General features: G+C 50.9%; 1 protein-coding gene across 1 annotated transcript in view; it reads left to right on the forward strand.

The window, feature by feature from the left end:
* Positions 1–13728, forward strand: part of LOC128727144 (protein grainyhead) — a 127903-nt gene that overhangs the window by 98392 nt on the left and 15783 nt on the right. Inside the window, exons 8-10 of the mRNA XM_053821017.1 lie at positions 1500–1611; positions 3211–3305; positions 10470–10526. Of these exons, the coding sequence (XP_053676992.1) occupies positions 1500–1611; positions 3211–3305; positions 10470–10526 (264 nt within the window). The remainder of the gene's footprint in view (positions 1–1499; positions 1612–3210; positions 3306–10469; positions 10527–13728) is intronic.

Raw genomic sequence — 13728 nt, forward strand, 5'->3', positions numbered from 1 at the left:
ACTGCCTTGTTTGTAATGTATCTATATCTTTCTAACTATTAGTCAGTTTGCTTATTTATAATAATTATTTTCCCGTCGACGTGTCCAGCGTGCGCGCGTCCTCCTTTCGAGGCGATCGCATCCCACGGCATTGGCTCGATGTGTGGAGCCTCGTGGGCTGGCTCACGAGCCGTTCCATCCGTGTGCGTGTGTGGTTGTCGTGTGATTCTGGGCCATTCTTTGAATTTTCCACGCGTACGTACGTGTCCGTATCGTCCTACGGACGATTGCCGACGTACCGACTGTCTCGTGAAGCCCACAGCGTCTCGTGGACGTGAACGGTTTTGGAATGTGGTGGCTTTTTTTTTCGCCTCGCTTGATTGTTTCCCTAAGTCTCAAACGAGCTGGATCGCGAGTGTTTCCACAGTCACTGTCAAGAAGGCGCATTTCTAACGCCCGTAGGGTTGATTGCGTACGCGTACGGATACGCATTGCGCACCGATGGCGTGTTTGGAAGATTTTCCACGAGCACATGAAGTCGATTTCTCATGACGCGCCTGCGTATCCCGGGAACTCGCACCGTGGCACAATTTTCCGCCCAAATGCACCTCGTCGCGATCGTTATCTCCGCAAGGGTACACCCGAGGGTTGAAGAATTAGCGGGCATGATTAATCTTTGAGCAAATATTTAAATCAAAGCTTACCCTTCGGGTGTGGGAATGAGCGCCTCATCGGTCGCTTTTTTTTTTGCCCCACGAACACACGATCGCGGGAACTTAATTTGTCATCCATCGCTTTCGGGGCTTTCGGAACGAAAAAAGGGAACTGTGAGTTTTCCTGTGTGTCTCTCTCGCTCTCGCTCTCGCTCTCTCTATCTCCCGCTTTTCCAAACGCGCTGGCACGGATTTATGCGCCTCTTCCGCTGCAGCTCGGCCAGTTCTCCGGATGCGCTCGATCAATCTTACGCTGACATGTTTGCTTCCCGCGGGCGATGAAACGCATCTACAAGAAAGGTCTCATCACCAGCGAACGATAGCGCGATGATGGATTTAGTTCCAGTGGTGATGCAAAATAAATTCACCTTTCGCTGGTTGCCAACGGTCGAGTTTGTACAACAACAACAAAAAAACCTAAACGAGTCTTAATGGGTTTTCTTTTCGAAAAAAAAAAATCACCGACCATTTTTTTTTTGCGGTTGCAGTTCCTCACAAACCGGTAACACTTTCGTGCGCCCCATAAACGGCAATTGCACGGCAAACGATTTCAATTACTGCGCGATGTATTAATCTAGAAGAGAAATAGGCGCACCGGCTGCGAACCGCACCGAAACACCAAATTCGACCGTCACGAGTGAATTACACGTTTTCACCTTCACAGGCCGGGCCGCTCGTGACAAGCGCTTTAACATTCGAACTTCTTCCCCATATGCTTCCCAAAACCTCGAGCTTTCAGACCCGCGCACACACGAACCACGTATTAATCAAACGCCACTGTTCTTGCCGCTGCTTTCTCACTTCCAGAGCGTCATCATGCTGCTGTTCCGCGAGGAGAAGAGCCCGGAGGACGAAATTAAAGCCTGGCAGTTCTGGCACAGCCGGCAGCACTCGGTGAAGCAGCGGATCTTAGATGCCGGTAAGTACACGCTGTCTTCGAGCTCTACCGCTACACCTGCACAAAGGTCCGGGAAGAAAAGACATTATTACTCACCACACCGATCCGCGTGGCGTGGGCAGAAACCGCACGAAGGAAGCGTCCTTACGCGCGGTGAGAAATCGCATCCTCGGGCCCGCGTGGAATCCAATTACCGTGCTTTATTTATCGATTATCATTGAACCCTCGAACCACGGGCACCAATTTTCAGTAAATCATAATTTTATGCAAAACAACCCCACGTGCTGGGGGCACCGGGCGCATCGCAAGGAAAGCCGGACGTACCGGCGACAACTGAGCGGACAATTATTTAATTATATTTATTGCTTATTGCGGGCGATTATTGGCCGCTGATGTATGGGCCGGCTGTGCGACCGGTGCCGGCGGAACTGGTTTACGGCCACTGGGGTTCTCTTTCGGTTTAATGATGGACAATCCTGACGAATCGACGAGCTTCTTGGCGGGGTTCGGTTTGGTGCCCGCCATTTTCCTTTGTGGCTGCTTCACCACCGGGCTTCAGTTTGATTTAATCTCGATCTCGGTAAAACCCCACCAGGCGGTAGCGTACAGTCGCAGCCCAAAACAAGTGGCTAGCCAACGAGGCCCGGTTGCTAATTGCGCCCGACAGCATTCCAGCTGCTGCTGATCGGTAACGCACACACCGGGGTCGCCACGCAATGGCCCCATTAGAATTAAAGGCTACCCATGTGTGCCTGGAGCCAGATGCCATCGGAAGCCACCGGGCGGTTGATGGTGATGACGGTGCGAGCGTTATGCGCATTATGTGCACCGTCGGCGTCGATCGTCGGCTGCTCGGGCCCATCGTAACAATTAAACGTAATTTTATCGATTGTAATTTGCTGCAAACGGTTTGTTCGCCCCGTTCGGCAATCAACATTAGCCTTTCCTGCTCGTCTTACGCTCCGCGTTACGTGCGCGTTCCCTTGTTCTCTGCGCGACGTCGCTTCCTGCGGCCATTTTCTTTCCATCCACAGGACAGGAAGAAACGATCACTTCCCGCCCGCTGGCTGCGCAATTACGATCAATTCGTTAAATCGCACTCGTTGCCCCCGTGGCTTCGTCATACACGCTTGCGTTAGCGTGTGCGCGACAATGTAACGCAACGATTGACAACCATCGGTGACAGCTAGTGAACTGTCATGTTCACTATCGCACGGGCGATTCTCGGGTCCTCGGTGTGGCTCAATTAGTGCGTGTTGGTTCGACGGAAGATGCAGATCGATTTGGGCGAACCACCAGGTTGCCAGGATGGCTGTTTCTGGCCGTTCGTTATCGCGATAATTGCGATCGATTATCCGCACGGGCGGACACGAGCGATCCTCTCCAGGCGGTCGGGTCAATGATCTGAACGTGTCGGGTGCTCGAAGCCAACGGGTTTGACATCGCAGCCATCGATCGGGTGGATAATAATTTAATGACATGTCCATTCTAGCCGAACCGATCGCGTGGTCCATCTCGAAATTGCAACGGACGCATGGTCCTTTATCACTGTAGACTGAGGGTTTTTTTTCTTAACTTTTATTAACTTTACCCTTTTCTCGTCTCGCATCCTGTTTCCAGACACGAAGAACTCCGTCGGGCTAGTCGGTTGCATCGAGGAGGTATCGCACAACGCGATCGCCGTCTACTGGAATCCTCTCGAGAGCTCTGCCAAGGTAAGTTTTCCGCCAGTTTGTCAACCCACGTTGTTTTGCCGCGTGTTTCGCGCGCTGTTGCGGTGGCATTATTCCCACGGGCACCGGTGTGGCCACCAGAACGCGGCACATGAGCAAAACCAAAAATGCATTTTTCATCGAAAAATGCGCTTCGAAAGCGATGCGTCGTGTGTGGAAAAAGAGAAAATAAATGCCGGTGTAAGAAAGCCTAGCAGCAGTCGCTGGCAACACCATCTTACCTGGAACAACAACAAAAAAAACTCTCTTTTACACAGCCACACACACGCGCGTTCGCGCACCATTAAGTGTACATAAATTAAAATAATCTCATTTCCTGCGCCTCGATGGAAGGGCTTCTTGGTGGCCCTTTGAAAATGGTGCTGGAAGTTCATATGTTTCGCCGGTGATTCTCGGTGGAGTGGCGTTTTTTTTTTCCACCACCGCTTTTTTATTATTACTATTATCATCGTCGTCGCCATTCGCTTCACCTGAATCGCCACTTCCCACCACTTCAGACGGCAATTCCAGGGAGCGTGCGTACGATCAAGCCAGCGGAAACCGTGCGATCGGGTAATGGAAATGATAAATCATAGAAGTAAAAATAATAACATTATTTCATTGCAATATTTATGACGACGATTTGGCGAACCGCTGCTATGGGTCCGGGAACGGGCACACGGATTTATTCGATCGTGCGTTGGTGCAACGCGTCCTTTCCATGCCTTCCCGGGAGTTTATTCTCCTCCCAGCTCGCGTACCGAGAATGGAGTGTCGATGGAGGGAAGCTAATTAAAATCGCTACCGGTGCTTTGGTGGTGGATTTTTGCCATGACGGTTCAGGTGGTACGCGGCAGTAAATAGAGGTCATTAAAGTCAAACGAACTCCCAGCTTCATCGGGATGTCCAGAAACTCCTACTCCTCGCGGTGTAGCATATTTTTCCGGATTTTCCGGTAAAGACGGCAACGAGCGATACGGTGCCGTATTGGCAGCATGATCTCGCTGCTAACCGAATGGTTTTAATGAGATTCATTCATTCTCGCGACGCGCAAGCTTCATCAATTCCTAATAGTTTGTAATCCTCCCAACGGCTTTAGCTTCCAGAGATTCTGAATGACTCATGTCAGAATTCCACGCTTAGTCATCCATTGGGATGACATTTCCCATTTAGGGATATATATCGCCATGACAATGCGTGAGTTTGACGAGCTCGAAATGAGCGTTTTGAACTCCATCCAGAACATGCGGCTTGGATTGGTTAATTGTGTAGGTGTTCTGCAACAGCTGTCGTGCAACGAACCCCTATGTTCTAATTGAATTCTGTCATTTCGGGATCAATCCCCGTCCCGGTTCGTGACCGACGCATTCACAGACATTCTGGAATCTCCCGCCCTGCCCAAACATGAACCCTCAAATCCATCGCCAAACGCGCGATCCTATTCAGGACACCCACCACCCAGATCCAGGCTGGTGGGCGCACGTTGTCATGTCAACAGGCTTCACACCGAAAATGGCTTGATCCCTTGATTAGTTTTTCGTGTTGCATTCCTCTCGGGCATTCTGTGCGTTTGCGGCCATGTCGCTGGGAAATAAATCTTCCAGCATGCGTACGCAAACATGCCCCCGAACGCGACCAGCGTCAGCTTAAGGGCAAATGGTGCGAAAAAAAAACCGTTCGGCAGCTTCTCGATCGATCACGCCCACGATTGCGTCGGCGATCGGGCGCAACATTGGGCGAAAATTTCATACGCGCAGTTTTACTGTTTCGCTTTACTAACCGCACCCGGTGCGGTGCTACGTCTAAACCCTCACATACTCTACCACCAGGGTTGTGCAGTGGAAATGACGTCGGAATTAGATCATTCGATGCTATCGGCCATCGGAGACACGCCGCTGGCGGTTGGAGCAAGATTAATTACCGTCCAGAGAGAGAGAGAGGCACACCGCAACCAAACCAGGGGTCCTGCGTGAGTACGCGTCAAGATCGTGCCAAAAGACAATTAGTCTTCTCCCGGTACTGCTTGCCGCTAATCACCTGGATTTCGAGCTTGCCGTTTGCGGACATTTTTGCCCGCGTTGAGCCCTGGCCGAGCGACAAAGTAGCTTGTGGCGTGGTGTGTCTAATCTTACCCATAATCGTGGCCCGTCGGTGGCCTCCAGCGAGACTACTAATAGTCATCTAACGCGCGCGCGCACACACTCGTGAAGGATGGTTTGATACACATTCGTCTCCGGGCTTTCGCAACAATCGAAACCCAGCGCTCATGTATTGCTGCTTAAATCCGGGTTTCGCCTCCCATGTCCGTGGGTTTTTTCATTTCCCGCAGCCAGCGAAGGAAACTATCGATCTCACATCGATCGCTCGTTGGCTTCTGCATTTCGCAATCCGCGCGACCGGAAAGAAAGAAAAGGGAGACCGTTGCGTTTGCTGGTGAATAAATTTTCGAAATGATTAATCGTGCCACCACCCTTTAAGCCCGGCCCTAGCGCACAATCGATTGTGCCAGCCGCCAAAGGGACCAACACCGGCGTGGTCCAACGAAACTTCACGCGACCAACGCAGTAGCAACAATGATAGAAAGCGGACGCTCTGACTCCGAACACCTAAAGCAGGGCTAGCGCAAATAAATCAGCACACTCTCGGTTGACGTGTGCGGCGATGCCACGCGGGGGAAAAAAAACCTCCACGCACGAGATCCACGCGCTCCTCGAGTGCCGGAAAGAAGGTGTAAAAGTGTCACCGTCAAGCGTTGGCCGATCGAAAACCACCTCCTGGGCGGCGATCGATCGGCGACGGGAATTGGGAAAGTCTGCGGCAGGACGAACGGGGACGGCGGGACGATGACCGATCGGACCCACGACAGATCCGCGCGATAGGTTTACGCGTGGGTTTACGCAGCCGCGGACTGCGTAGGACGCATGGCACACTAATTTCTTTGCGCTTTGGACCGCTCGTCGATGTTGTCGATGCGTCATGGGAAAGCTCCGGCCGTGGTGATGTCATGCGAAGCCAAACACCCGGTCGTTGGGGTCCAACAACGAGGAAGACTTTTCGCCTTGTCCGTTACGCCACCTGGCGGCAGGCAAACGTAACACGCGAAGCCCACCTTGTGGCCTCGCGCGCGCGTTCACGAGCTCATGGTACGGAAATCGAACGCCAGCACCAGTGGGCAGTGCTTGTGAATGGCGTTGGAAATTAATATTTCGATTAGCGCCCGTCGGTGGGGCCGCACATGGCCTCCTTCCGGGAGGAGGGACCTCAAACGGCCCTCTGACAAGCGCTCATTCCGGTGTCCTTCGGCGTATGTGGGTCTCCCCAGCTTCACGCGGTTGTTGGCTTATTTTTTTTGTTGTTGCTGCCCTCTCAACTCCCCACAACATTGTTTGTTTTCGGGTTGTTTGCGTACATTCGCTCGATCGGTTCGATTTCCGTTCGCTCGCATCGCGAAGGGCAACCGTACAAGGAAGGAATGGAAGGAAGCAGGCGAGTTTCAAGGCACAAAAAGCGATCGGCCGCAAGGTTTATGCACCTTGCACACGGAATCCCGCATGGGGCGGTCTTGGGCCATTTTCTCGCAGCCTGCAGCCGATGAGGTGGGCCGATTTTCGCGCTACCCCTTTTTTGCTCTGCGCGCGCCCTTCAGCACAACGGTATCCTGGTTGATTGGGGTGGGGGGGGGGGATGAAGCATAAATTTCAATAAATTAACGACCACAAGAGCGCATATCCATCGGATTTAATTTAACATCTTGTAAATGCGGCTTCGTTGTCGCATTTGCTGTCGTCTGCACACGGGCAAGAAGGGAGAGGCAAGGCTTTGAGGAGGCATCGTGGGGACACGGAAAAATAAAGCTGTCTGAATGTAATAAAGTTGCTAAAATATTATGAAAACGATTGCACTTTTTTGAAGCCGACCGCACTTGCGCCTGAATGTAGGCTACCTGCGTGGCTACTGCTTCGAAGCCTGGATAGCCTGGAGGCAGAAATGGAAAATGGCGGAAGAAATCAATTCACCGCGAATCACTGCCCCTTTCCCCACCTTCCACTACATTCACTCGCCCTGAAAGTCAAGTGTTACATTTGTTTTACTTTCATTCCCTCTCGGTTGTCCCTTTCGCACGCACTAAATGCACCCGGCAAGTGCCCCACTTGCACGAAAAGGACCTCGCAATAATGGACCCGGCTTGGGGCATTGGCAAGCGGCCCGGGGGGAAGCGATGATGATAAAGCTCGTAAAAAACGGCTTCTGTCCGTTTTCGGGCAGCAAGCATAAGAATGAGCGAACCGTGTGCGCCTCCAGTGCGCGTCCGTCGACCGGTCGGGGAAAAGAACGCAGAATATGTGTCGAAAATAAAGCGATAATCATTTAATTTGCTTGTCCCGATGTCGTCGGGTGGGCATTTTTAACTGCCCGCTAGCCGGGATGCCTTTATTCGGCGTTTGATTGTTTTATTTTGTGACCCACCGGTTGGGTCTGATTTTGTTTAAAATGACGACTTCTTTGGCTGCTTTTGTGTTCCTCTTTATTTTTTTTACACCCCTTTTTTTCGCGGCCGTCTCCGGCCGTCATTTGGCCTCTGGCACACCCCTGGAAACGGCATCAGCCACAACGATCGCCACCCGGAGGAAATGTTGACCGATGCAACAGCAAAAAAAAACTGCATCGACGGTGGCACAAGTTACGCGAGTTGCTTTTTTCCCCGCCAGCGCTTCTAATTTTGGCACTCTCTCGACTACCGCCCAATTCGACGCCTTTTCCGGTGGAAAACAACCCTGGTCTCTTCTTTGGTAGCTCGAAATGTTGCAACGAGCCGCAAAAGGCTCCCAGCGGGAGGGCCCAAAGGGAAGCTTTTTATCTTACGCAGAATGCACAAAAAAGCACCGTTCCCTTTTTTTTGCAATTCGTTTGGCGATGTTTGCATGTTTTTTTTGTTGTTTTTTGCTCTCTTTGGTTGTCGCTGCTCCTGCCCAATCTTTACCATCAGATAACTTCTCCGCATCCACCGTTCGACATGGCACGAGAATGTTGAGGTTAGGTTATGGTATCGTATGACGATTAAGACGTGGTCGTACGGTGTTGTGGCACTTTTTTTTTGCTTGCCTCTCCCTTCGAGGTAGCTTTTTGCTCTTTTGTTTATGACTTCATTCCTCCGTTGGTTCCTTGTTTTTGGTGGCAGGGGCAAAGGCAGGATTCGTGTGATGATTATTTTTCACCCAATTGCCGATTAACTGTTCGATTTTATGTTCGCTTTGTGCGAGCCTGCGGGGAGATGTAAGCGAATGTCATAATTAGTGATTCAACGCATCAGGCAGCAGGATGTCAGCGAGGTCTTAAAGTGGCTCCGAAAAGGGATTGTGATGGCGATTAGGAATTTTTTTAATACATTAAACATTAAATTTTCATAACGCACTGTTAGCTGTTTTATTCAATTACCCACTCAACGAGGCAATGCATAAAACACTAACGAGCAGCATTTTCCACCGGCACTTAGCGCGCCGACGTAGTGTCAAGATATGAAGCCCGCGATCGCCGATCCTTCGATCGATCTGCCAGCATCGAGGTCAGGCATCGCTCAACCCCGGGGTGGAAAGCTGATTAGATTATTCTTTCCCTTACGCCCAGCGTCCCTTCGAAGATGGCGGCCCGATAAAGGAAAAAGTGCACCATCGAGTGCGGTCGCGGTGTGCCCGTGCAATTATCGTTAAACGCTTTTAATAAGCAAAACGGATACCTCGGCGCGCACTGACCCAGACGCGTGCAACTCGCAAGGGCCAATCACTTTTTTTTTTATCGCCAGCCATCAGTTTGGAGCGATAGTGTGTACGGGCTGGTTTTCCTTTTCGTCCGCGTCGCTTTGTTCCTGCTGCGTGTGGCTTCACGCGCGCGTATGCTGTGGCGTAAATGGCGCGCATAAAACAAACCAACATCGGTGTGCTATGTTGCGCGCGGTGGAAGTAGACAGGTAGTGGTCCCGGGGGGTAGTGCGCAATCAATCCATCTCGGCCCGCAGCAGAAGAAGGAGACATCTGCATCGTTTGGGAATGCGCCGTGTGCAGGCAAACGAACGTGGCGTTCTTCTGTTGATGGGCAGCGAGAGGAGATTCGAGACGATGAGGCCCTTTGGTGGGCTGATGGCGAGGCAAGTGGCTGACCATTTATCGTAGTCAACTGTCTTCAATAATAATAATAATAATAATAATAATGATCATCATCATCATCATCGTCCATGCCGTGGCTTTCGACCGTCATTGGTAACGGGTCGGATGGTGGCATCTTCCCGCATGGAAAAATCTCACAGGAAAAGGCTCTCCCTCGGTGGTGCCCAAGACTCCAACATCCGCTCCTTATCTATGGCTTCTTGTTGCGTGTGCGCAAACGCGTCTAACAAATCACCTGCGCCAATGATTAACTGCCCATTTTGCTGGCACAAATCGTAACCGTTCCCGGCGTGGGTGAAATGCCGGAAAAGAACGCAACGGTTCTGGAGAGAAAAACCGGACTTCTTGCCACGTGAGACTTTCACCGATTGTGTGCGTGACGATGGAAAACTCGGTGAGACTGTGGAATCCCGTATGGAACGCAATTGTTGGAATTTCTTCCACACTCGCGCTTAAACGTAATTATTTGTTCGTAACTGTGCGTCTGACAGCTATCAAAAATACTAATCCAAACGCTTGTTGTGAGCGCTCTCTAACGGCAAAAAAATACTCATCTGTCAACTACCGAAGGGTGCAAAAATGCAAACCTCCCACTCACTACATTGTACCGTTGGATAGAAGCATCGCGTCTTGTCGCATTTTACAAGCCGCCCGGAGCAGATGATTAAATTAAACAAATTCAACCCCTCGATCATGCCATCCATGGCCCGATCATTCCCAGCATACGGCAGAAAGCCAATGATGAAGTACCCACGGAATGCCATCGGCATGTCCGTGCGCAGTCACATTCTCGTGGGACAACATTTCGCACTAATCGTTACAGCGCAATCGCACCCAGCCCGTTACATTGTGGTCACTTTGTGTCCGCGAGGGCCATTTGCTCCCACAACGAACGTCGCCAACTGGCGTCACTACCGCGAGCTTATCTCGTAGCTTGTTGGGCCGCTTTTCATTTGTTTATTAATTTATAAATGTCTCTTTCTGTTTCTTCTCTTCCCCTCACCAGATTAACGTCGCCGTCCAGTGCCTGAGTACCGATTTCAGCAGTCAAAAGGGTGTTAAGGTAATGTATCTATCATCTGTTTGATCGCTTTGTTGCAATTATAATTTCGCTTGTAGTGATTGCTCAGCCGTCGGTCGCCTCGAAAGCTCCTAGATCCAAGGCCCCCATCATACGAAGGCTGAAGAAACCAAGAAAAAAAAGGCTAACCATACTCACGCAATCGTCTTCATCATCGCCTTCCACGGAGCGATCGTTTGCATCGTGATAGGTTAATTCGTTGCCCGATAGCTTGCTTTGGTTTTAAGGGGTTCGTTTTTTTTTTTGTTGTGCGAACCCGCGTGTGTGTTGTTTTCCAATCCGTTTCAATCCCTCGCGCCTGACCGGCCGTCATAATGCACATAATTGATTACTTAGCCCAGTCATGGCTCTCGGTTCTCTCGCCTTCCATCGATCGTTCCAACGAGCGCCAGCATGTTCGCGCCGTAAACGGGAGATCGATCGTTCGCCAACCGAGGCTATCGCTAAGCGACGTATTATTATTTATTTATTTATTTTCCTTTCGCGTCCCGCTACCGAACCACCCGACCCGTTTGCCATTGCCCCGGGTGAAAACCCGCAGGGCGTGCCAGGTGCCGCCGTTTGTGCACTTTCACGCGTTTTCACCGGCATGCCCGGGTGTGTAGATACATTTTTTTTTGCCTACTGCTGCCACCGCTTCCATTCGCTAGGATGGCGCAGCATCCTAACCACGGGCACTAAAAACCGTACGCTACATGCACGCCCTCTTGCGGGCTGGGGTCGCTTTCGCTGACAGCTTTGAATGATTGAGTAGCGGGTAGTTAGTTACCGGCTGTCATCGTGATATTTTTTTTTACTTCATTTCGCCTGCAGAAACCGATGCTTAGCGAAACGGGAAGGAGTTTGGCGGGTGAAGTAGAAAAAAAACTCGGTTAAGTTACTGGGTACGGCGAAATAACAACAAAAACAGACACCACGAGAGTGAAACAAGTCCTTTGAAGCCGTGTCAATGATCATTGCGCGCTCGTAAGGAGTCGCCGGCTCGGTGGTGGCTCATTATCATTATATGATTATTTGTTCATCATCGGCAAATTACGCTGAAATTGATAATGAGCAATTACTTGCGTTAGGTGCAGCAAGAAGTGGCTACGCTATGGGCAGTGGAGAATAATTTATGATCCATAATGGGATGGTCTCTCCGCGCAAGAGCCAAGCGTACGCGCATCCGAAAAAAACAACGGCATAACTAATGAGGATTGAATGGTTGTTGTCTTGTTTTTTTTTTCCTCTCTTTCGGATGACTTGAGTATACTGAGTGTCCCCTCTGTGGCACTCCAGTGTCGCCATCTGGCGGCAACTAATGAGTACCGTACCACAAATTTATTGCACCGCCAAATTGCGCTCGCGTCGAATTAAAAGCCAGCCATCAAAACCCACTCGCCATTTTATTGACCCGCCATCGAAACGCCATTCGCACGAGCCTATCCGCAAATAGCCGTACAATAAGTGCTAATCAACTCGTGCCCTAATCTCGCCATGTATGTCAAACGCGTCATTTGCGATCGTAAAGAATTGTTTTCGCTCACATTCTGGCACTGTTTGCTCGACCGTTGCCAATTGTTTAAGCTTGCAAACCAAAATTCTCGCGCCCACCGCAGAACCTGCAAAAGGTTTTGTTGACGAAAAATCTTAATCCGCTGCGCGCTTATCATAATCCGATCATTCACGGGCTGGATGAAGCCATCTCGGGCAACCCAAACGAACGTGGCCAGAAGGCGAAATGTCAGAATCGTTGATTGATCAATACATTTTCTAGTAATTAACGACAAGATTAAATTTAAATGCGTCTAGGCGGTTGGTTGTGAGCACGAAGAGGACGGAACCTTTGCCACTGTGTCCCATTCCTTTGTGCGCGCTTAAGCCCAGCGGAAATCGATTGGCGAGCCAGTTCCCATGAGGCCGATTTCTCGGGGTCATACGTAGGGAGCCTTTAAGTCAACGCTCGTCTATTACCACGGCCATACGCGAGGTGCGCGTGTTATGCTAATAATGATATAACGATTCGGACTTCCTCCGATCGGTGGAGGCCGTCGGATCGCAATCAAACGTCTAGCAAAGCCGGTGAGCTGGAAGTCCGCTGCCAGCGCCAATCCTCCACCGAGGTCACGCGCATAGCCTACTGATATACCTGCCCTGTTGTCTGTGGCTTCCAACCGAAACGCACCCTGCAGCACCAGCTCCGGGCGCGTTCCAGGTTGTTTCGTTTCGTTTCTGCACATGAACGACCCGCGTGCTACCTGTCCGATCAGGGGTCCGTCCCGGCCGGACTGGCCGTCTATCTGGCTCTCGAATCTAGAGCATGTCAATCGAAAGCGATTTGGATTTCGGATGGATGCCCAATTTCTGCGCCGTCCGATGGTTGTGCTACCCAATTAGCGCAGTTGCGCGCATGTGCTGCTCCTGAGCCGCAGGGCCAGCGAGGGCCACTGGTGCGGACGGGACGCGTCATGTCATTGGTGTTGGTGTTGAAGACTTTTGACATTCGATCGTCCATTCGAGGTTGGGAATTCCACCCAGCCAGGGTGAGATGTAACGGCGCGATAGCAGGACGAGCAGGCATGGTTTTATTTATTTTACATTATGATGGCTTTCAAGACCCGCGCGCATAGTTGAGGTTCGATTCTCGGTACCGCCGTGCCTAGGCACGTCCGGTGGCAAGTCCCCTCCCCCCAGGTTGGGAAGCATCGGTGAAACCCCCCGAGGGACAAAGCCTCCCCGTGGGCATCGAAATCGGATCGGTCTCGGACCGGTGGGATGGAGAAAAATCAACAATTTTTTATCTGCCTGTCATTTGAGATAAATCCATGAATGAACATATTATAATATCTATAATCATAAGAGAAAAGAGATCCCAACCTCAGGAGGAACTGTGCGGCGTTGGTCGAAGGCGAACGCAGCGCAAGGAAGAAAAGCTAAAATCCGTCCTATCCCAACGTTAACGCACGTTAAAGCAACGAGCTCAACGTTGGGAACTGAAACGCTCCAGGCGCTTCAGCCACCGAATGCGACAGGTGTGCTCCAGGCTAGGACACGGCAAAAGAGAGAGAGAGAGAAAGAGAGAAGAAGAGAAAAAATAACGCACAAAATAAACCGAAGAAATCCATTATACAACATGCGCGGTGGGGATATCGAGCGTACGACCCGGGAAACGCAGCGCAAAGCGAAACGAAGGGATAAGAAAAAG

The sequence above is a fragment of the Anopheles nili genome, chromosome 3, assembly GCF_943737925.1.
Source record: "Anopheles nili chromosome 3, idAnoNiliSN_F5_01, whole genome shotgun sequence".
Lineage (NCBI taxonomy): Eukaryota > Metazoa > Arthropoda > Insecta > Diptera > Culicidae > Anopheles > Anopheles nili.